Source organism: Rhipicephalus sanguineus, chromosome 2 (genome assembly GCF_013339695.2).
Source record: "Rhipicephalus sanguineus isolate Rsan-2018 chromosome 2, BIME_Rsan_1.4, whole genome shotgun sequence".
In the NCBI taxonomy this organism is placed as follows: Eukaryota; Metazoa; Arthropoda; class Arachnida; order Ixodida; family Ixodidae; genus Rhipicephalus; species Rhipicephalus sanguineus.
The window spans coordinates 31,018,610-31,041,702 of NC_051177.1; the positions used below are offsets into that span (position 1 = coordinate 31,018,610).

General features: G+C 45.8%; 3 protein-coding genes across 3 annotated transcripts in view; all 3 read right to left on the bottom strand.

Annotated features, from left to right (window-relative positions):
• LOC119382646 (cyclic pyranopterin monophosphate synthase) overlaps positions 1–23,093 on the bottom strand; it is a 227,438-nt gene that overhangs the window by 102,716 nt on the left and 101,629 nt on the right. The window lies entirely within an intron of this gene.
• LOC119382653 (V-type proton ATPase 16 kDa proteolipid subunit c) lies at positions 1,998–8,947 on the bottom strand. Its single transcript, XM_037650451.1, has 3 exons — positions 8,710–8,947; positions 6,761–6,944; positions 1,998–4,253 (listed from the first exon to the last, which is right to left on the bottom strand). The coding sequence occupies exons 1-3, from the start codon at positions 8,780–8,782 to the stop codon at positions 4,046–4,048; spliced, it is 465 nt and encodes a 154-aa protein (XP_037506379.1). The 5' UTR covers positions 8,783–8,947; the 3' UTR covers positions 1,998–4,045.
• The window catches only part of LOC119382654 (tryptophan 2,3-dioxygenase), a 66,419-nt gene continuing 64,544 nt past the window's right edge, over positions 21,219–23,093 (bottom strand). The window contains exons 13-14 of the mRNA XM_037650452.2: positions 22,495–22,588; positions 21,219–21,442 (exon numbers count right to left, since the gene is read on the bottom strand). Of these exons, the coding sequence (XP_037506380.1) occupies positions 21,256–21,442; positions 22,495–22,588 (281 nt within the window). The 3' untranslated portion in view covers positions 21,219–21,255. The remainder of the gene's footprint in view (positions 21,443–22,494; positions 22,589–23,093) is intronic.

A 23,093-nucleotide genomic window follows, 5' to 3' on the forward strand; every position in this document is an offset into this window, starting at 1 on the left:
CCTGTGTGGCGTTCTTTCTTCTTTACTACGTCTCGTGCAGCTTGTCGAGCAGCTTCGGCTTCGCGGGCTCGAACGGCGGAATCTGCTTCGAAGCGTCAACGTGCAGCTTCGGCCTCGCGGGCTCTCACCTCAGGATTCTGTCTGCGAGCGCGCACTGCCGCTGCCTTCCGTGTCCTCCATTCCGCAGCCTTGTCTTCAATCTGGCGACTCCGAGCTAAAGAGAAAGCGTGCCAAGAGGGAGCCTCATGGCGCGTTACTTCTGAAACGTCGTCGTCTTCCACTGCATACCAGAACGCGTGCAGTAAAGAAGAATGCCACACAGGCAAACACACACGAGAGTCTCACTCGTCAACGTCGTCGTCATCTTCTACTGCATACCAGAACGCGCGCTTCTCGCGAGCTAGAGGTGGCCCCAACTAGGTGGTTACAAACCGGTCTCAGAGGAAGGACAGACCCACGGCTTTAGGAGCTTCGCCCCTAAAAGACAGCCTGAAAGATTAATAGACTGGCTATGAGGAGGCCACTCATGACCTTACGCAGTTCCCGTGCAGGCTTGGGCCCGTATTCAGAGATCATGGCGAAAGGAGACTGTGTTGCCTTCCACGATGTATGGTCAGACGTGTTCAATAAATGAATTGACTGCTTGCTCGTGATATTACAGTAAAAGCTCATTAATTCAGAAAATCTGATAACTTGGGCGTGTACTCTGGTCCCGGCCAGCGCATACATTGTTTAACAACATCAAACTCGTTAATTTGGTCACACTTGGCCGCAACCTGGTTAATTTAGACGATCCTCTGAATGCGCCGAACACGAAGCGCCGCAATAGTGCGACGCGAAGGAATGAAAACTGCGTTCACGGACAGCTAAAACGGCCACGGGCTTTCAGAAATGTGTGGTCGCACCCACAATCGCATTGTTACATAATAAGGTATGGGTTCAGCGTGCATTTCTGATTAAGACACAGGTGTCAATTGAGCCGCATTAACACTGTGAACGAAGTCTCGAATGACTGAAAGTGCGGCTTTTGCACTGCTGGTATGCAAAATAATCACTGGAGTAACATATTCATAAAGAAAATGAAAGTGCATTGACATTGACGTCTTGATACTGTCGATAATTCGGCATTCGGTTAATTTGGACAGTTTTTCCAAATCCCGTGAAATACGAATTAGCAAGCCTTTACTCTATTGCACTAGCTGTTGGAGCTTTCGAACGTCTCTCAACATTAGCGAGTGCACTGTGCAAGCACAGAGCAACCAGAGCATGGAGTTTTTGAGTATACCAGCTTCTATGCAGTGGAGAGGCTTGGCTACTTGGAATAGAAGCATTCAAAGTGCTTTCAACGTTTTTTGTGCAATTTTCTAAAGTTCAGTATAACTTCTTAATGAATGGATGGTTGTGTGAAATGCATTTCTGTTGAGTTTAAAAATGCATACTTAGCTGTAGTGTGCTAGTGCAGCGATATCTCAACATCTTGCCGGTGCAAGATAAACCACATGAGCAATGCACTGTTCATGCTTCTGACACGTTCGAACCACAAAAAACATGCGCTTGCAAAACCACAACCACTGAAAACTAATGCTCTCCGAGAGCTTCAGTGTAAAAAAATGCTCAACAACTCTACCAAGGAACAAACAAAGCTACTGCTTATGTCACTGAAATGCTGAATTTTACCACCAACCAATGGTGAAAAGGTGTTATTCTCTGTATGTCAAGAGCATCATAGAGCGCTGCAACACAAAACCTACGTCGCCAGAAACGCTAGACTGCACTATCAGTTTTCCAGTGTTGCTCACCAGCATCATGCATCAAAGGATACAATTCGGCGATGTCACTTTTCACAACCATCTCAGAATATGGCCCTTGGTCATATTCTTGCAATGAGGTAGGTAACTTTTCCTATGTATGTTCTACGTGTGACCAACATGCAGCCCATTAACACGAAATCACTTGGCACCATTAATACAAAAGTAGAAGGAAAGGACTACTCCCTCTGAACAAAAAAAAATTTTATTTTTCAGAAAAAAATAAACAGTAACCGCAAGGAAGTATGTATATGACACATATATACATACATACACATACACCACTACTATATTACAGGGAATTGAACCCACTTCATACCACCTGCCAACAGAGAACATTTTGGAGCAAAAATACAATAAAAAAAAAGGCCGAAATGAATCAACTTCCAAAACAGTCACGTCAACAGATGTGTCGCTAATGCAGGACAATACCTAGATGAAAATTTCCGTTTACAGCTCGGTTAAACATACATGCGCTCACCAGATCACAGTACTACCGATGTATTTACACAGAAAAATTGGTTACAGTCGTAATGCAGACATCTATATTTCAGTAAGCATGTGCGCACGGGTGGTGCCATGATTTTTTTTTTCTTCAGGGTTAACATGCTGGCACTTGTGTTCTCAGCACTGTCGCAGCAGCACCCATGGCAGCAGAGAAAAACAACAGGAGGGCGCACGCTCGTTTAGTAGGACATAAGTAGAGGCTCGGTCCAACAACGCTAGCGCACAACAACTTGCTCGAAACCCCGCGTTTGCAAATCCAGTGGCAGTCAATGTTGAGAGAATCCTACACACGTGAACGGGGATGGATGCCCTCGCTTCGGCCATGTATACATACGGTGCAACCTGCGCTTTACAACTTTTACTCGAAGACTCATCCGTGCACGGGGGTGCAGAAAGCTCGGATGGCCTCTTGAGGAGTGCTTGCAGGGGAAACATGTCTAACACGATTTCCGATCACTGTGCTCAGTTGAGTACGCTTCTGCAAATGCACGTGTCAGCAGACATCTTGCAACTTGCACACGCTTGCGGTGTGATTGAGTGGCGTTCCAACATTCCTTCCAGGACATTCTCGAATACAGCAATCGAAAGAGTGTAGCATCCATTCCTGTCTTTAGAGGATATGCCTTGCCACACAGACACCCACTCTTAAATTTTCAAACTGTGCCCACTTCAGCCGTAAGACACCTGTGCAAGTGCCCTTGGTTGGCAAGTTGCAGGCTGTCTGCGAAACGAATGCTACAGCGCCTAACCACACCACATTTTATCCCACTAACACTGACCAGCACACATGCTTCACCTATTACATCCAGTGAATACCGCTGACTCAAGGCATGACTGCTGGCAATTCCTTGTTGCAGCCAGCTTTAAAAAGAGATTGTTCTGTAAAGCAGCGCAATTAAAAATATAGAACAGGTAACAGGGTGAGCTAACTACATGCAGTATCACCATCAACAAGTAAAAACAAAAGGGGAAGGGGTAACAAATGGATCCACAGGGCAGAAAAGTTGGGCTAGCTCTCTTTGGAATGTCTGCAACCCGACAGCCAGACGCAGCAGATGGTTCGTCAAATGAAAAACTGGCAGCACAGAGTTCTGATACAACGGAGCAGCAGACAATGACTGGCCAGCGACCTACAAACGAGCTCTGCACATCCATTTGCTCGACGTCCAGTAGGTGCAAGCAGAGAGGTGTAGGAGGACAAAAAGAAAGAAAGCCCGCTGTTCTTAGATGCGACACCTAGCGAGCGCAGCAAGTGCGACTTGAGCGAGCAAACAAATACATGCATGCAGGAAGCATTCAAATAAGAAGTGCCTGTATGGGACTAAAACGAAACAAAAGTTTCATAAACATCATCAATAAATACATCGACGCACGGGCACATACCACTTGGAGTGCAATTTTACAGGGCATGGTGTGGAAAACAAAAGATGTCGGACACGGCCATGCCATACACACTTGAAGTGGGTTTTAAGGGCTGCTAGAAATGTCGCACCGGAAATAAAAAGAAAAAGAAAAAAGAAAACCCGTCTGCACCTTCTTCCTTAGCCAAGAGGAGCTCTGGGGGACAGGGCGGGGAACCATTTAAGACAAGCAACGACAAGGAGGCAGGTAGGATGATGCTGGTACTGGAAGGGGAGGTAGGGCTCGGTGGCGGGCAGGGATGGGAGTTGCAATGGTGGTGGTTTGTAGAGGGGGAAGGGCGGGCAGGGGGATTGGGCCGCACGAAGCGCTCAACCGCGGGAGTACATGATCAGAGCCACGATGAGACCGTACAGCCCGAGCACTTCAGCGAAAATGAGGATCAGAATCATGCCCACAAACAGCCGGGGCTGCTGCGCCGTACCACGCACGCCGGCATCCCCCACGATTCCAATGGCAAAGCCAGCTGCCAATCCGCTCAGCCCTACACTCAGTCCAGCTCCCAGGTGCAGGAACGCACTGCAATGAGGAAATGAGGGAAATTATACTAAAGAACAATACACATCAGTTCACTTGCAGCGCTAGAAAAGGCAGCATGTCCATGCTCAGACAAGTCTATCTTGACGCTCACAAAAAAATGTGAAGAAACTGATATCTATGATGGCAGAGGTGTCATTGCTGGTGAAAAATGTCAATGCAGTTATCCAAAACTTAGTGACAGGGCTACAGATACGCAAAAAGCACAATATTAAAGAGACAGTCTACCGTCCTTCATAGCTTTTCTGTTTTGTACTGCAATAGAAAGCGTACCGTCTGAAGTGTCCAACCTTGCAGCGGTTTCTCTGGAAGTGAGCAGAAATTTTTAAAATAGAATTTTTCTATCTGCATTCGGTCTTCTTCCACTGGCGTGAAACATGCCCACAACACTGGTTGGTGGATGCGATGACTGTAGTGCCATGAAAGCACATGTGATTTCTGTAGGATTACTTTATTTTCGCTGAACACTAATGTAATGAATGTAACAGTTGTTTTCAGCGCGCTAGCAGTTAAATGAAGCCTTATTATACGATTGCAGGACACTTGTTTTGCTGTAACCGCAGTCTATGCGTTTATTTTAGCACTGCTGCCGCAATGCAAGCCAAGTTGATTTGTCAAAAATAGGCTATAAATGCATGCCTTACAGCGCAGCACATGCGAGACATCCTAACAACAATACAGCGGCACAGTACAACCAGCGAGGACGGCTGCATGGCATAGCGCATGAGTTGAAGGAGACTAAATTGAAGACAGCGCTGCAAGCAGCGCAACCAGGTGCCTTTTTGGATGCGCGAGAAAAAAAAAAAAAAAAGAAAAAAGAAAATTACTCTCCGACGTAACCGAAAGCTGCCTCAAGTGCGTAAAATACAATTTCAAGTTATACATGTTTGTTTTTAAGCAAAACGAGTCTACCTGCGAGGATTTCTTGTCCTACCAGTAGATTGGCCACATCGCTGTTGGGTGATGCTAGCAGTCATTCTTTCACGATTTTCAACATCAAATTAAAATGCAATTCCTTTTTTTGGGGGGTGAAAGCATGCTCGTTGCCACTGATGCAATGAACGATCTCATTTTCATCACAATCAGAAAAATTTTTCCAAGCGGTAGACAGTCCTTTTAAATAAGTTAAACACACATAGTCAACCATTCAACCATTTATTAGGGCTCAACGGGAACTGCCAAACAGAATAATAGAGAGAAGTAAAAAAAAAAAGTGGATTCACATGAACAAAGTACCTTTACCCACTGGCTGTAAAAACTACAACTGTACACATGCATGCTGACATGCGACCAGCTCAGTTACTGAGTTACTAATTTGAACAACAGCACCATACCTACAGCGAAAAATGTTTAAATTCAGCCGACTGTATGTACCGGTACTCAAGGAGCATATGTTAACCTCAAGTACCTTACCTTCGCTACAAACTGTGCACTTATCAAATCTGTTCAGATGCTAATGGATGCAGTCAATCTGTTGTGGCATCATGGATTCATATTTTATATTTTATTTTCACCAATCTTGGCAGCTTAGATCAAACTAGACAATGGCTATGAATTTAAAAAAGGGCATTAGAAGTATTTGAAGGATGTAAGGAGCACACGTTCAGAGTGCGTTGGTATTTCTGATAATGCTGAGCTCAAGACTTGCTTAATGCAAATTGCAGGCTTCACTAACAACAATTTGCGTACCTATCAGCCTCGTCATAATACAGACATCGAAGTATCAGTGTAGACAGATGAAGTACTTGAGCGCTGTATTATCCATAATTTTGCCATCACATGTCCATTATGAGAAAACAAAATGGAGGTAAGAGTCATTTCTTAAATAGTGCGTAAAAATCTCAGCACCTAAATGCCAGTGTGATGTCATGAATTTCAAGGGATTTTTTTTTGTCCACATTCACCCCATGAAATTTTCTTGAGCCTGCAAAGTATTTGGTTCCCTTAGAACAATGTAATTCAATCTTGCAGAAAAAAAAAAGTTGGCCCTAGAAGACAGCCATCAAAACCATAGAATGTCAGGGTTAGTTTGTGTGGGAGCCTCAAAGTGGCGTCACCACCTGCATTTCTTTTTGAAACAAGCAAGTGGCGATTTTGGTTTTATGAAAGGGCAATTTCCTAATACAAGAGAAATCTGTTTAGTGCACCTGCAAGAGATATGATCTACTTCATAATAAGGCAATGTTAAAAATAGTGCCAGGCAGAACTGATCTACGAACTCCAGTAAGCAACCTGTTAAGCATCATTCAATGATGTCTTGTGTGCCACTTTATGCAAAAAATTTCTTTTACTTTAAAGGGACGATTAGTCCTGCTAGGTAAACTGAAGCAATGAGCTTCATACATTGGCCAATGAACATGCTCTACTGTACTCTACCGTAATTCCAATGCAGCAGGGCTGAGAGAGGAGCGGTGTGTGTGCTCTACTCGCAATTTATGTTGAATCTGAATGCAAGGGTGTTAGCAAAAGACAGCCTCGGAAACACTCACGAAAATAATTTGTAGTCCGGCTTGATGGTACTGGAGATAAGTACAGCAACGACGAGGCCATAGATGGCAATGATACCCGCCATGACTACTGGAATGATGGACTTCATGATGAGCTCCGGCCGCATCACAGACATGGCCGCAATGCCTGTGCCCGACTTTGCCGTGCCATAGGCAGCTCCCAGTGCTGAAAAGACCCGACATTGAGAGGAAAACTGTCAGCACCACTAGGGAAACGAGAAAATAGCAGATCAGGAACAAAAGTCCTCAGGCATGTAAGCTTTATGCACTTTATTGCTTTTCTTCTACAGTCAGGTACAATGAAGTAGCAGCTGAGCAATTATGCTAAAGACAGGGCATGCAAAGACAGACACAAGAGAGAAGTCAGGACACCACAAACTCAGACTTCTCTCGTGTCCGTGTTTGCACGCCCTGTCTCTTAAACATGAATACTTGCCAACTAGCTCAGCTCTCTTATTCTGAGCAATTAGATACAAAAATCATGTGACTGAATTATTGAAGTGTGGCGACAGACAAGGTAACTGTAACCTAAGAAACGTAAGATTAGGGAGTTTCATATTAACCGTCCTGATGTAATGCAAAGCCCTAAACCCTGCTTGGGTTATATTCTAAAAGAATTTGGTTCTTTTGTATCTTAGGCAGTTAACATACAGCAAGGTTTCACTTAGACGGCAACTCGTAAGTCCTATTGTGCATGGAAGAAGTGCTGCTGAGAAACGACAGTCCAATAAACGTCAATGGGAGCTACATGAAGGGAAGAAACGGTTCAACCCGATATTACAGGAACCCTTTATTGTTCAGTTTGAAGTACGACGCGAATGAGCGAACAAAAGAGATTTATCGCAGTGGCCAATCGCTCCCCGAAGGCGGTGCAGCAGATGAAACGCCGACGGAGCCGGCATCTCACGTGACCGAATGAACCACCGTACGCGCACGCGGTGCACCGAGCTCCATTTCCAGGACATGTTCCCAACGTAGCTGCACGTCACCTCGCCACCGAGAAGGTCGAAATGCGCATTCTGCTTGGTTTTCGCCAACAGGAAACGCTGGCGAAGCGTGAATAATCGAAATCGCAACCCGAATCGCCTCTAGCGGGAGCATGCGCGTGACTTTCGGAGGTAACGCCCCCCTTTCGCGCCGTTAAAAGCCGTCAAAAACGCCGTGGAATGGAGTGCGTTTCTAGTTTCACGTCGACATTTTTTTGACCCCATAGCCGACCCTGAGAATGCCGGTACTACAAGCGCAGTTACACAAGGTTTTACGGCGGGCCCGTTATCAGGCTGCCATGAAGTCTCGGCATGCGCAGTCACGAGACTCGAGCCGGTCACGGCACGGCGCAATGGTAGCCGCAAATCTTAAAGAAATCGAATCAATGCAATCGAAATTTATGTTCTCCGATATAATCTGGAAATACCGCAATACAGCGGAGACAGCGGGGCTCTAAGAATGCCCCTCCCTCATTACGATTAGTCAGAGCTGAAGTCATTGAGCCCAGCGCCGGCCGCAATGAAAGGCTCGTACGCCGGTTGTGCGGAGGACTAATCAAAATACAATTACACCGTTTTGCACGGAACAAAACGAACGAACGCGAGGTATGCGGCCTCAATGCGAACGAATACCGCGAAAAGCACTAAACTCTGGCCATATTTGTCATACGCTCAAGCAGCAGTATAAAAAAGGCCGCACAAATATGCGCAGAAAAAAAAATTTATCGTCCGACCGATATCTCCGAAACACGGAATGCGCTAGGTGTGGCAGGAGATGCAATTCAATAACGCGAAAGAAACGAGGGCATTGAAACACAGATTAAGCGGTCTCAGCCGGCTTAAATATTCCCTATTCCAGTGACTTAGGCCTAGGGGCACTGGCCGCTCGTACGAATCGACTGCAGCCGCGGCGAAAGCAGTAAGGAAAGGGGAGTTGTACTTTACCGCTAAACGCCATAGCTGCAACGGCTCCCATGACGCCGAAGAAGGGAGTGTAGAGAGGTTCCTTGTCGGCCATAGCTGCTTCCCTGGGAAATTTTTGAGCGAGAGCTTGTCAGCGGCTGAAATCTTGATCGTACACCACCTATTGCCAGCTGCAAGCTTACTTCTCGCCGAATAATGGCCGATAGCTCTTCTTTTTATCACGTGACATGAAAGACTCGCACCGGAACCGGAAACAAAGCATGCTCCGATGCGGTGGTTGGTGGTAAAGTACGCAATGCGTTGACGTAATTCTTGACGTAAAATTGACGGCGATGTCACTTGGACTGCCGAAATAACAAGGCAGGGCATAACCGAAACCGAAAGCTCGGGCCTCTGCTTTTCAGGGATCTCCACTTTTCATTCAGAAGTAGTATCTACCATAGAGTTTCCTGCGAAAATTATTGTGGTATACTCTATACTATCCATTTTGACAACCAAAGCGATGACTTCGCGAAGTGAAAAAAAAAAAAAGAAAGCTGAAAAAATAAATCGAATCAGATCAACATGTGAATAAAAAGAGTAAAAATAAAAATTCAATTAGCTCTACGGTAGCAAAGAATAATTAGAGATGAAGGAATAATAGCATTATCATTTTATTTAGTTGTGTAGCGTCCTTACATTGTACCGAGTTTTGTATGGCCTCCGAAATGACGAACGCCGTTGTACAGCGCTTCCCACTAAAATCTCGAAGGCCGTTATCTTGGTGTACCGCTGTGCCACTCTTCTACGACGTGCGGAAAGCGACGAGTTCGAGATGATGCACACGGAGAAAATCAAGTTATCGCATTGTGTTTGACGTAACCAAATGAATCCAATAGACAATTGGACCACTGAAAGCATAGGTGCTATTAACTGTTGTCTTTAAGTGTGGTGCATAGTAATGACGTAAATTGAAGTTAATTAAAGTAGACGGAAAAAAATCACGGCCATATCCACGAAGGGAATGATGATTGAGGAGCTGGCTCGAAGATAATCGGGTAAACCGTGAATGCTCTGTACAATTCAATTCCTCTACTGTCATACTGTGGTCAGGTTGTTGTCGAACCACAAGCGGTCGTAGACCTTGCAGCTGTGGTCGAACGTGTGGTCGAGGAAATCGCGCTTGAAGCGTGCGTCGGCGCCACCAACTTCAGGTAGCGACCGCTTTCGGCGCTTGGCCGCTGCATCCTGCGCCCGTACCTCTTCGAGGTTCTCTTGCCGCCGCTTCCGTGCTGCTTCGGATTCGCGGGCTTGTATCTCGGGATCCGCACGACGCTGGCGTCTCTTTTCGGCCTCGCGAGCTCTCACCGCAGGGTCTTGGCGGCGAGACCGCATGCTGCAACCTTGCGAGCCCTCCGCTCCGCCGCGCCTTGTCTTCTTCGTTCACGTTATTAGTATCGAAGCGCACTGCCGGAGTGGAGCAAGCGCCGCGTGCTACAGTTGGCTATGCTATATCTGGTTGTGTCTGCGTTATTATCACCATCAAGGCTCTCAAAGAACAAGAGGAAGAAGACTTCTCTTTCGCGCGAGCGCGCGCCTGTAGCGGTCGCCTCTGGAACTAAGGTTACGCTTACGGCGCGGGACTTTGCCCCAGCTTAAAGGGGTGGTGCCACCAAATTTACGGCTTGCGCGTTCTTTGCTGTAAGCGTTTCCTATAGCTCCGGGAAGCATGACGCACGCACCAAGATTCATGTATTCTAGCTAAATAATTTAATATCGCCTTTTGATGTTGACAACTTTCGGTTTCGGTTTCTGGGCGCCGAGGTTGGGCAGTGACGTAGAAGTGTAGGAGGCGCAGTCACGTGACCACACAAGGCTGTGACGCACTAGCCAAGAAGCGATCGAAACTCGGCGAGTGATGTAGCAACCGATGCTTTGCCGCTACTGTAGTGAACTGGAATATATTCTAGTTCACTACAGCCGGTATGTACGTTGCGGAAGTGGCGGAAGTCCGGAGGTCACTCACATCACTACAGTAGATTTGGTGTGACGTCACTACAACTTTCGTTGCCCATCCTACAGATCTACGTCAGTGTTGGCGCGCTAGCGATTGGTTACGCTCGGGAGAATGGGCATTTAGGTACACTTTGGAAGTGAATTAAAATATATTCTAAACGTTTGCTGTGTCCGACACTTCGTGTGGAGTGTCCTTGCATACAGAGGAAACCCACAACAGGCTTGTTATAGCCTCGAAATTTGATGGCTTAAGAACCTGGCGAGCCAGCTCCTAAAATCACCCTGTCATTGGTGGGGCTTGTTGACCCCGGCCTCCTTCCTTTGAAGAGGAGGAGGAAAAGTTTAGGTGAGGAAAGACACGCACATAAGTGTGTAAGGTTCCCCCACCCCACCCCAAGATTATGAAATCATGCTGACCACAGCGCTGCCAACTGATGCAATGTTACCTATGCGATGACACGTACGAGACTGTGTTTTGTGCATCAACTGTAAATGAGTGCATATGCACCATTCAACGAGGCTTTCAAGCTATCGCCATTTTGAGGAAAAAAGATATAGGAGAGAAACGAAAAACCAGATACTGTTGTAGAGGCATCTAAAGCAGCGACATTTCTCGAAGTTTTTTTTTTTTTTGTTATGATAGCATCCTTGCTTTGTACGAGCCAACGAAGCTTTTAACCAGCCTTCATGACGCAACCACAGGTACAGCGCAACGTTTCACTGAGTTGCAACATTTCACTGAGTCTTCTCGAAAGTCGTGCAACATGGCCAGGCTCGTTTGACTTATACCATCGACTTGTGCGAACAATTGTTTGGTGCATTTTATAGAAGTGTTTATAATTTTAACGCATGCAGACAGACACATGTACACACACAGTGTCATAATTAAGTAACCCTGATTGCAAATACAGCTTTGTAACATTGAAAAATATTATGGTTGCTTTATAGCCGTTAATTTGAATAAGGTGACGTATTTGAATAAGGTGACACTTTGTTGTTGACAGGATATATAGATATATCGTAATACGGTCAGATGACCGTAAAATGTTCGTGAGCAAACTTTTCGCATGCGAAGCGGCTCGCAAGCATGATTTGCAAAAAAAAAGTCAGACATGTCACTCGGAGACACCGTCACGCGCGCGTCTACTAACGAGTGCGTTCCAAACACGTGCTCAAATCAAAGTGCTCCCATTTACTGCAAGTCCGAATTCGTAGGAAAATAAATAAATAAAATAAATGAAGTTGTCATGTGCCTGTGAAATTGCGTTCTCTTTGATCATTCTTATTTTGTATGCCATGTTGTTCGCCATCTGGGACAAGACAGGGCGGCGCTGTCGTTCCAGATGGCAGGCAAACTGCATGTGCGCAGCTGTCGTGACAGTTGTCAGCGCGTGCTTCCTTGAACTCACTTTATTTTACAGGCTTTTTCGGCTGACCTAGAAAATCTAAGTGTATGGCGTGCGCATGGGACTGAGGGGGGGGGGGGGGGGCTGCTCCCTGCTAATCACGTAAAAGGGGGGCGCAGAGTCTGCCCCATATCGTTACGTAGTCGGACCTGTTCCGTCACTGTTTAAAGAGCGTTATGGACACGCAGGTTTTTGACGATAATGGCCGAAGGGCCCTGAGGTGGCATTCCAAGAACTGTTTGCTTCCCATCTTTACTCCCAGAACGCTAGGGACCAAAGCAGGCCACGGTGAGAAGAATGTAATCGCTTCATTTTCATTTTTTCATCCACTGTGAAGTACGTTACCTTATGGCCCCGACCAACGGGGGCCGTATAAAAAAGCTTTGCCCCTCCCCCCCCTCCCCCCTCCCCCCTCACCCCCCCCCCCTAATGGGCAACCCTGCGCACGCCTATGCGTATCCATTCAAAGTAGAGTGCGCCGGTATTCGTGCGTACGTGCGGCGTCTCACGCTCGCTATTTCCTGACAACTATAAATGCGCAAGTATTTTCAGCCGATTCTCGGTAGCATACGGTGCAAAGCTGCATGAGACGCTTCTGCGGAGTGAAAGCGAGCAAAATGAGAGCACATGCGCAGGTGGTGCTGATACGTGTGAGGCGTGTTTGTTCTTTTTGACGCGTGAAGAGCACAACAGAAAAGCGGCAGAGTAGAAACCGTTGGACGACAAACAGTTAGAGTAGCAATCATTTGGTTTAGTCAGGCTCAGTGGTCTAAGAAGACACAAATAAAGGATCGGAAGCTTGTCGACGGTTACAGAATGACAAGTCAAAGGTAACAAATGCGAGTCGAAAGGCATGCTGTCGAAGTAGACACAAGGCTGTTCAAGTAGTCGCTGTTTAAACAGCGAGAATAGGGCTAGAAACGCACTAATGTGTCTACCAAATAAACTTTCGACGCAAGGGGGGGGGGGGCGCCAGGATTTTTTTTTTACTAAGGGGGAGTAGGAGGCGCCCGGGCAACTGTTCTGACTATATGTCTGCTCTTGGGGGGCAAATGGGGGTGCAGTCTAATGTATGCGGGGGGGGGGGGATACGCTTTCTTCTGGCGCCGCTCCTGTTTCGATTTAATGTATAATTATGAACTCGATCATAGCCTTCATTACGCACTGCGAGACAAAACAACCTAGAACAAGCAAGCTTCAGCACTCATCGGTTTTTGAAGCGGCTAAAGGTTTACAGTGGTACACGCGCATAGGCGTGCGCAGGGTTCCCCATTAGGGGGGGGGGGGGGGGGGGCAAAGTTTCATATCAGCCCCCGTTGCGTTGGACGATAACAAAGGACAACATGCTTCACAGCGGATGAAACAAACAAAGAAATAAAAAAAAAAACATGGAGCGATGGCGTGCTTCTCACAATGGCCCGCCTTTGATTCCTATAGCTAACGGCAGCAAAGATTAGAAGTAAACAATTCTTGGAATGCAACATTACGGGCCTTCGATCGCCATTATCGTTCAAAACCTGCGTGGCCATAACTGAGTAAACGTATCGGGCAGACATTGCGCCCCCTCCTTGATGATCGGGGGGAGGGGGGGGGGGGGGCGGCCACCAACCCTAGCCCCTTCTTGCGCACCCCTGTGACGACTACTTCCTTCTAGTTTCAGGAAATATGCCTCAATGATTACGCGTTAGAGCTTATCATGCGCTCGTTGAAAAAATGTCGTGGTATGGAAGAGATCAGTGCTATCACGCTGTTCACGATACAAGGGAATATCCCTACATGTTTGTTCCTAACGTACAGTTTGTGTTCTCTCGCACGCTGCTCTTTTGCATAACGCCACCTTTTTCATTCGGCCGCATGATAGCCTCGGACGGCAGAATATTAAAATATTTGATTAACCTTTGTAAAAGAAAAGTCAGACCGCCATGACTATATCACAACTGAAGAAGGATGTTTCCATTGGAAGGATGTTTCCTTTGGAACGGGTTAATGAGACGAAATTTCTCGGCGTCTACCTCGACAGCCAACTAAAGTGGCATAAACACATTCATGAAACAACACTATCCATATATAAGAAAATCCCAATATTATGTAAACTGCGTTACATTTTTCCTTTGCACACCCTTCGCACTCTTTATATCAGCTTTCTACATTCATACATTACATATGCTGTTACCATATATGGCCTCACATACCCCAACACATTATTGCCAATTATTGCTGCACAAAACACAGCGCTCCGAGCGATTGTCTTTCTAAAAAGAATGGATTCAGTGACATTTGCATACCCGTTACTTAACATTCTTCCTGTGAAACACTGCATTGATTATCACGTTCTCATTTTACTATATAAAATCATGCACAAAATCATACAGTGTCCCTCAGTAAAAATTGCTTACCAAAATACCCCCTACCCGATACGATCAGTGACCTCCAATAGTTTAACCATTCGAAAATCTCGCACTAATTATGGATCATTTACATTCACGCATACCACATTACATCTTTGGAACAAACTACCCACAGACCTAACAGAACCACAGTTATTTACTTGTTACAAAACTAACCTACGTTCTTTTATACTCTCGTCCCTACTCTGATGTCCCATATTCATAGCGTCATACACTTTTCTCACGCGCTCTGTGTTTGTGTAACAGAATATGACATAAGGGCCCCCTTCACAACTCCTACGCGAGTTACGGGGCCCTGCCTTTATAACATAACTGATGTGTCATCTTCATGTGAATAATAAAGTTTTTATTTATTTATTTATTTATTTATTTATTTATTTATTTATTTATTTATTTATTTATTTATTTATTTATTTATGTTGATTTCTTGGCAAATTTCGGTTCATTTTCGGGTGATGTGCGCAGTCATATATGCGCCACATTTTTCTAAAAAAAAGTAGTCAGCGCAACGTCAGCGCTCGTACCGTTTTTATGTTTCTCTTGCAGTCGTTGTTTCTTCGTGCTGCGCAGTTTCTTTGCGATTAGGGATGCACTTTTGACCAAAAAAGCAAGTCTACAGCCTTTGAAAATCTTGTGTTTTTCAATTTTTCAAAGTTTCATCCTGTTTGTATGAAATTGATTTTGTGTCCATTTTCGGCCCTAAGTGGTAAGCTTAGAGCCTTTGTAAGTCTTGTAGTTTGCGATTTTTCAAGTCTTCATCGAATTTGGGTGAAACCAATTTCCCTCCGTTTTAAAGGTTAGTCTTGGGAAATCTTGCTTTCTTTTTTTTACTTTTCAATGTTTCGCCGGATTTCGATTAATTTGATTTTTGAAGCCTTGTATTTTTCGATTTTTGAAAGTTTCGTCGTAATCAAATGAAATCGATCTGGGACCATTTTCGGCCTAAATAGTAAGCCTTTGGAAGTCTTGTATTTTTCGATTTTTGAAAGTTTCGTCGTAATCAGATGAAATCGATCTGGAAGCACTTTCGGCCTAAATAATAAGCATATAGCCTTTAGAAGTCTGGTGTTTTTCGATTTTTTAAAGTTTCGTCGTAATCAGATGAAATCGATCTGGGACCATTTTCGGCCTAAATAGTAAGCCTTTGGAAGCCTAGTATTTTTCGATTTTTGAAAGTTTCGTCGTAATCAGGTGACATCGATCTGGGACCACTTTTGGTCTAAATAACAAGCATATAGCCTTTAGAAGTCTGGTGTTCTTTTATTTTTCAAAGTTTCGTCGTAATCAGATGAAATCGATCTGGGACCATTTTCCGCCTATATAGCCTTTGGGAGTCATTAATTACACCAAAATATTTTTGAAGAGGCGAGGCCTGGACATACAACCCTAGCATTAATTTTAAGATTATGCGCGGCAATAATGTACAGACCAACTTGTAAGCACTGTTGGCTGCGCCGTTCCAGTAGCCGAATCGCTAAGGCGTTAAGCTCGGAACCGAAAGGGTGGTGGTGCGACCCTGACCTTTATTTCATTCATTCGATTATTTTTTAAGTTTCGTTGCATATTCATGGAACCGATATCTTGCACGTTGTTTACTGGTACCCTCTCCGCAGCGGTGGCGAAACGCTTGGGCGTTCGCTTCCAATACGGGAGGTACCGGGTTCGATCCCCAGTGCCGGCGGCCACCCACCGGTTTCCAATGGGTACAAATGGGCTTCGGGGTGGTGCTACAGTGCCGCAGACTGCGGCACTGCGGAGGACTCCGAACTTGCTGCATGGGACCGGTGGCCACGTCCCGTGCAGTGAACCGGGGGTCCTCCTCTTTCATCTTTAAAATCCGACTTGCTGGTAAAAAAGCAAAAAAAAAAAATTCACAGCATATCCACGGGTGAATGATGAAGAGCTTGGGCGAAGCTCCTGAAGCAATTATGGTTACACTGTGAAATCTTCAGTGGTTTCTCCCAGCAGTAATCAAAGCAATAGCCCAGTACATAATCAAAGACGTGATGAACACTGTATATATTTATACAAGAAATTTTATTAATCGTAAGTGGTAGCTAGACGTGGCTTCCGTTCCCCCTTCATTATAACGGCTTTATGGTCGGTGAAGTGATGGATCGGTAATGGGTTGTAGTGAGATGTTTGCAAAGACGAAGTAGTGGGCAGTTTGCAAAGGTGACTTCCGTTCCCCCTTCATTATAACGGCTTTATGATCGGTGAAGTAATGGATCGGTGATGGATCATAGTGGGATGTTTGCAAAGACGAAGTAGTGGGCAGTTTGCAAAGGATTGGTGATGGGAGATACTGTTCGGGAGATACTGCCGGTTGCGCCTGACGCGTGACAAGGTTAGACTAAGAGGAGCTTCGCCCCTAAAAAAATTCCAGACCATGCTTTATACTCCTCGCGGGCCTCTTTATCGCGTTTAAGGGTCGGTCTGCACATTATTGCAACCATTGGTTACAACTCCAATGGTGGGCGTGTCAGTGTGAGCCTCGATACACCCATGATGACATTCACCAGGCCCGTAGCCAGGGTGGGGGGGGGGGGGGGGTCCGCTCACCCTGCCCTCCTCTTGCGCACGCCTATATATATATGTACACGAGGACGAGGCTAGGCTACAGGTCGTAACACCTACAACGGGAACCTTAATTTGTAAACGTCTTCACAAAGGCTTGAAGCATTTGTCTTGAAGACATCAACACAAGCCGACATAAAGATATCTACAATACAGCTTAATCCAGAGATTCCGGAAAAATTAATTTTACCAGCGGCGGCCATTCTACAATGCAGGCTGTGCAATTTTCGTTGCTCTTACGTCCGGAAAGGGCCCGCGCAACATGATTACTCCAACAGTGACATGATGTAAGTGTGAGGTGCACGATGGGATGTGACAATGCAATGCTGTGGCACCAAGTAGTATAGCGTACTGTATGTTTGGTCTCGCTTGAAACACAAGGACACAGTGAGGCACATATAAACCACAAACGAAAACGCTTGTGGTTTCGTTTGTGGTTTATGCATGTGTGCCTCACTGAGACCTTGTATTTCAAGCGCGTCCAAAAATACAGTATACTATTCCAACTAGCCCAAGAAACAGCACTACTGAAGTAGTATATCGTATATAAGTGACGCCATAGACTGGGCTTTCTGTCTGCCAGGAATCACGAGTTCTATTTAGCCTTGACTTTCATTTTCGCCAACTGCCACACCTGCACTACAAAAACCGCACGCCAGGTCCTCTCTGTAACATCTGTTATATACTTCGCGTGTGGCTGTTAGTGACTCTTCAGTCAGCCATGTAGCGTAAAAATAAAATGCACAAATTGGGCGGAAAGCGGAAAACGTGCATGTTGGTTCCTTTTCGTGAAATTGCCCGACTGTGCGTACAACTGCGGACCAGCGTAAGAGAGCTTGGCTGCAGTTTCCTTTATGGCGTTGTAACTGCAGTGAAATGTGTAAACTGTAGTCCGCGTTTACTGAAAATGAAACATGCAGATTGAGCACGTGAGCAATTATTATTATTTATTTGTTTTGTAGCGCGCGTTCAAAGGGCGGGGAGGAAGGGGCCCGGAGGCGCCAGGCTATGGTGCCTCCCCCCCCCCCTCCCGCTTGTGAACGCCTACGGTGAAACGGCAGGCAAGGTTCCTCTCATAAATTCATTTGAATGACCTAGCGGAGGGCAATTTAGGGTACAACTTCAAGCACGTAACTTGCTTCCTCAGCTGGAGTGCGTGGCATGTTAAGGTGCCTCGTGGAATATGAATTCGCGAAATAGGAAAGAGAAATGTCATCTTACTTCTACAGAATAATAAAAAGACGACGGTGTCTACTACTGTTTGGCAACGGAGTAAACTGCGTCCTTTACAGGCGTCGTCAGCACTCGTGAGCGCATACTCGGACACCGCCTGTACGCATTAAAAGACCAGACTCGAGCGGGTAGCTACGTTCGCATTCTATGTCCTGAAAGTCCCTTGCTGTGCTAGCGATTTTTTTGCGAAGCGTGGCTTTTATGCCCAAGGTTAACCACATCTACGGCTCCTCTGTTAAACTGTGCTCTCGCGAAGCAGCTGCTCAACAGAATCCAATAACATTTATTGTGCTTAAAGTACAAACATTCCAGCGCACTGTTTGAAGCAGATTATTTTATTTTAGACTTTAACATTTTTTACAACTTCCTAAAGGCTAAACAAGAAAAGTGGAAAATTTTTAACCACAGCTGTGGAACAAAAGCGAGGAAGAGGAGGAGGCAGAGAAAAACGGAAGGACAGGGAGTGAGAGAGAGAATAAACATTTCTTATTATTGAATTTTCAGAAGACCATCGTTGGGTGGTTAGCCAGTTCTCAGACCCGCTGGCTACCCTGTGCTGGAGAAATGGGAATAAGAGATGATAGAAAAAGAGATGTTACAAAAAAAAAATGAAGAAGAAGAAGAAGAAGAAGAAGAAAAGGGCGAACTTTGCATTTCTGTAGGCGTCGGCTCGACAATCTGCAAAGCCGGTAAATTTGGCTTACTATATCTTCCGATATACGCGAAGTCGAGAACACTTCTACGTGAGATTTCCAACGATATTCTATTGACGACCGATTCATATATTTTGGAGCGCCCATTGTAACTGACGCCTTTGATGTTGATATCGTTTTTCGTCGAACCTCCTTTGCGAACTTTTGCACGGGTTCCTGTGGCAGTCGGTCGTCAACAAGGAACATTAAACATATTCATTTTCCATTGGCGTAGCCATGGCAGGGTCAACTTCCCCCCCCCCCCCCCCACATCTCCGAAATTTTTGACACGAACATACATAAAGTATGACTGAACCCCCCCCCCCCCCCACTTCCGCCAAAAAAAAAAAATGTCTTGCTACGCCCCTGTTTTTTTCTGATCACCCTCGAGGGTAAATCACATAATTTCATCAGCGTCAGCCAATGACCATATCAATGCCATTATGAAAGCACGGAAGGTTTGCATTTCTTCAGCAGTCTTTCAGCGTGAGTATATCGTCCATGTGAATATATAGACTAAGACGAATGCGTCGGTGTTTTCATCAATATGTAATCTAGGAGGACTTAGCACAGTTCTGCTGTGCAGTGCCTGCAGCTTCAAAAGGATGGAGGACATGTCCTGGAGGATGTAGGAGAGTCCAGGAGCCCGTGAGTTAAGTTCTCGCCCGTCTTGCCCACAAAAGGTCACTTTCCGGTCAATGTTTGAATTAATCTTGTTCAGCAACCAGCGCCGGACAAAGCCTTGTTGCGCAAGGGCCGCTCGCTCCTGCACTTGATGACCAAAGACATGCGAGCCACTTCTGAGAGGGGGGGGGGGGCAGTGTATTAAGTTGCTTTGCTGTCGTAGAGCCCGTTCCCGCTCTGACGAGCGCGTAATGTCTTGCACCTCCGTACTTCGCATTTGCGGGCCTATGTTCTCGCTTTTGTCAAACTTTGCTTCCATTCCGGAAAGAGGGTGATGTATTTATGTTGCGACTATCTCAACCTCATGCAGGTAACACGTCCAAAAGTCAAACGTCGCTTATGCATTTGCCTAAGACAACTCGAAGGCGAAAGCCATCTGTTTCGTCTGGTCGAATGTATTGATCATTCCTCCCCCCCCCCCCCCCCCCGACCAAATCAAAGCTATCTGCACCCATGGTGGCCTTGCACTGCCTCCGGGATCGCAGACACTGGAAGCTTTCTGCACTTCACGCGGTTTTGCAGTGCCTCCGAGATCGGATCACCTTTGACCAAGCGACGATGTCATGTGATGATGTTACCATGTGACCTCATGATGACGTCACAAATTCTGGCGACCTGTGACGTCATGAGGTGACGCCATCACGTGACGATTTTTTTTGCGTCCCTCGTGTTGACGCCGACGGTCACTTTTCGCGTTCGATGAGGCATCTAAGGCCTTAAAAAGAAAAATATTGAAAACACATTGATACAGCAAGTGATCGACAGTAACGAAATCGGTCAAACGAAGCGGGGTTGGAAAATAACAGTGTTTATTATTCCTACGAACTATACGGTGCACGTACCTTTGTGCGATTCCGCCAGAGCACGCAGCGCCTTTTGCGTGCATAGGCATTACGAAGGGGTCGCCATATACAGTTTTCATGCAAGCATGTAATAGGCATTCAGAAAACGTGTCCGTATTGTGGTCAATATTGTCTTGTCGGCTCTCCTATCACTTGCCACGCTCCGCCATTAGCCTGTATAACCAGCCGCGTACGTCACTTTTCAACAACGCCGAATATTAAATTTGAACGAGGTTTTGTTCTAGCCACCCAGGCTTGGTCCCAAATCACCCCGCAAAGCTCCGCCCCCTACAAGAATGGCAGAGGGCCGCACAGGAGAATGAAAAAGGATTAATAGACAGATTCCTATGTTGAAGTATGGGTACACACATTGACGATTGCTTGCGTGACGAACTATACTCGTACAGATGATGTCACGATCGAGGACGGCTTTAGTGGCCATATGAATACTACTTTATTTATACGTTTCAAACAGTTGAGGTCCATTTTCGCACCAATGAAGAGTCCACCGCTAGCGCGTCAGTATCTGCCACATAGGCCACCCTGTCAAGCAATAGTGCAGGCGATCGACTGTATAGAACGGAGTCTAACAACGAACGAGGGTCAACGAACAGTGATGGCGGGCACGAGAGAATTGAATGCAGAAGACGAAACCCGTTTCCTTCTCTTATTCCGTGTTATCCTCGCATATATGTGCATATCTAACTATTCCTCGCATATATGCCGGTGCCTAGAGGAACTTCTCGGGGAAGTGCGGGTCGTTGATGGTGACGCTGGCGTTGCCGTCCACCTGCTGCTCCTGGTCGTGTTGTATGCTCAGTTTGCGGCTCATGGCACTCGTCAGCTTCGGGATGCACGAGCGCGGGATCAGGAACGTGGACATGTTGAACAGGTCCAGGAACACCTTGTACCGGTCGCTGCGTCGTCAGAGGTTACAGAGAGGTGAACACATGAACTTCTCGAATACCCGTTTGTAGCACAAACCTTAATGAAAACCAACAAACAATGAGGCCAAACATCGGACGCGTTATCCGAAGGTTGCAGGTTCGGGCCCTGCTGGCGGCAAATTGTCTTTTCGTCCACTTTAATTTCTTCACATTTATATGTGAAGCGCCTTTTGTAGCCATGACGGCGAGTGCAGAATACTCTTTTTCTTTGCCTGCTGGCGTCACGTAGCACGAGAATTTTTTTTCTATGAGCTGGCAACTGACCAATAATCCCTCGCCTTCAATCTGGAGGCATCAATTCTGCCAGAACGAGACCCTCGCTATGAATAAACGAAGGAAGGCGAATTCAAGGGCTCGTTTTTCTTTGTCTAACAAACAAAAACGAGCCCTTAAATTTGCCTTCCTTCGTTTATACAAGGCTACAATGAAACTTACACGGATTCTAAAGAAAAAAGAAAAGATTTTTGGTTGACGAAAAATTAGACCAGTTCCAGGATGATTCCGCAAGGTCCCGGGCCTTGCGGGATTCCGCGGAACTCATTTGCCATATTCCAAGAGTGAATATATGGGTAATAAACTAGCGCTGGTGTCAATATTACGGGACAAAGAAATGATGAGGAACGTTTGTTGGCTCGTCGATGCTCAATTGTTCATTGAGGAGTGAGGAGGAGAGAGGTGGCGTAATGCACAAAAGCGACATGGTAATTGCAATGTTTAAGCATTATGCTTTAACTGTGTTATAGACGTCACATAGTCCAGTCCACTAGCCCCTAAGAAAAGTTGAGCAGCACTTTGTTAATAACAGATTTTCGGCTTTATATATTCCGAGATCACAACTCAACTATATAATCTTCTGGAAACTATCACATTCCCGATTCTCTCTTTTCCTCTCAGCTACAAGGCAGGAGCCTAACATAGTAACTGCTCGCGTCGCATACTTTTATTAATTAATATTATTTTGTTCGGGTGAATTTTTACAGCGTTATTAAAATGCAGATCTATACTTGTAGAAAGCACGATACCTGAGCGTAGAGCGGAGGTACTGGTAGCCGGAGGAGCCACCCGTCCCGAATTGCTGCGATCCGATCATTCGCTGAACCATCTGCACGTGGTTGTCTGGAGAGGGGAAAGACAGAGCAGAGGAGAGTAAAGGTTGATTGCAGTTGCATTACCGCAGCGTTGCGGCACGTCTGCCGTAGAAGTGCCCGTAATAATTACGCCGACAGATGTAAAAGACATTAAGATACATGTGCACGGGAAGGCGAAAGAATCCAAGGCACAGATCACGGCGCTGTTCACAACCAAAAGAGATTTTATTACGCGTTTATCTACGCACAAGACACATTGAAAGAGGCACCAAGGAGGCTAAAAGTGCACTTCACACATATGTAAGCTAGCACTTTTATGATACACCATCCTGAGGATGTTCTCTGTGTCGTCAGCCTTCAGATAATAAGTCGATAAGTAACGTCCTTTTCTGAGCAAAGGCAGCGTAAGGGTTCCGATCTTTCTCATTTGAGGTTCTCCAGAAGAATGACATTTTAATGACATAATAATTGCTGATGAATAATTGATATAATAACTGATGACCTTATGAGAGACGCCGTAGTGGAGTGCTGCG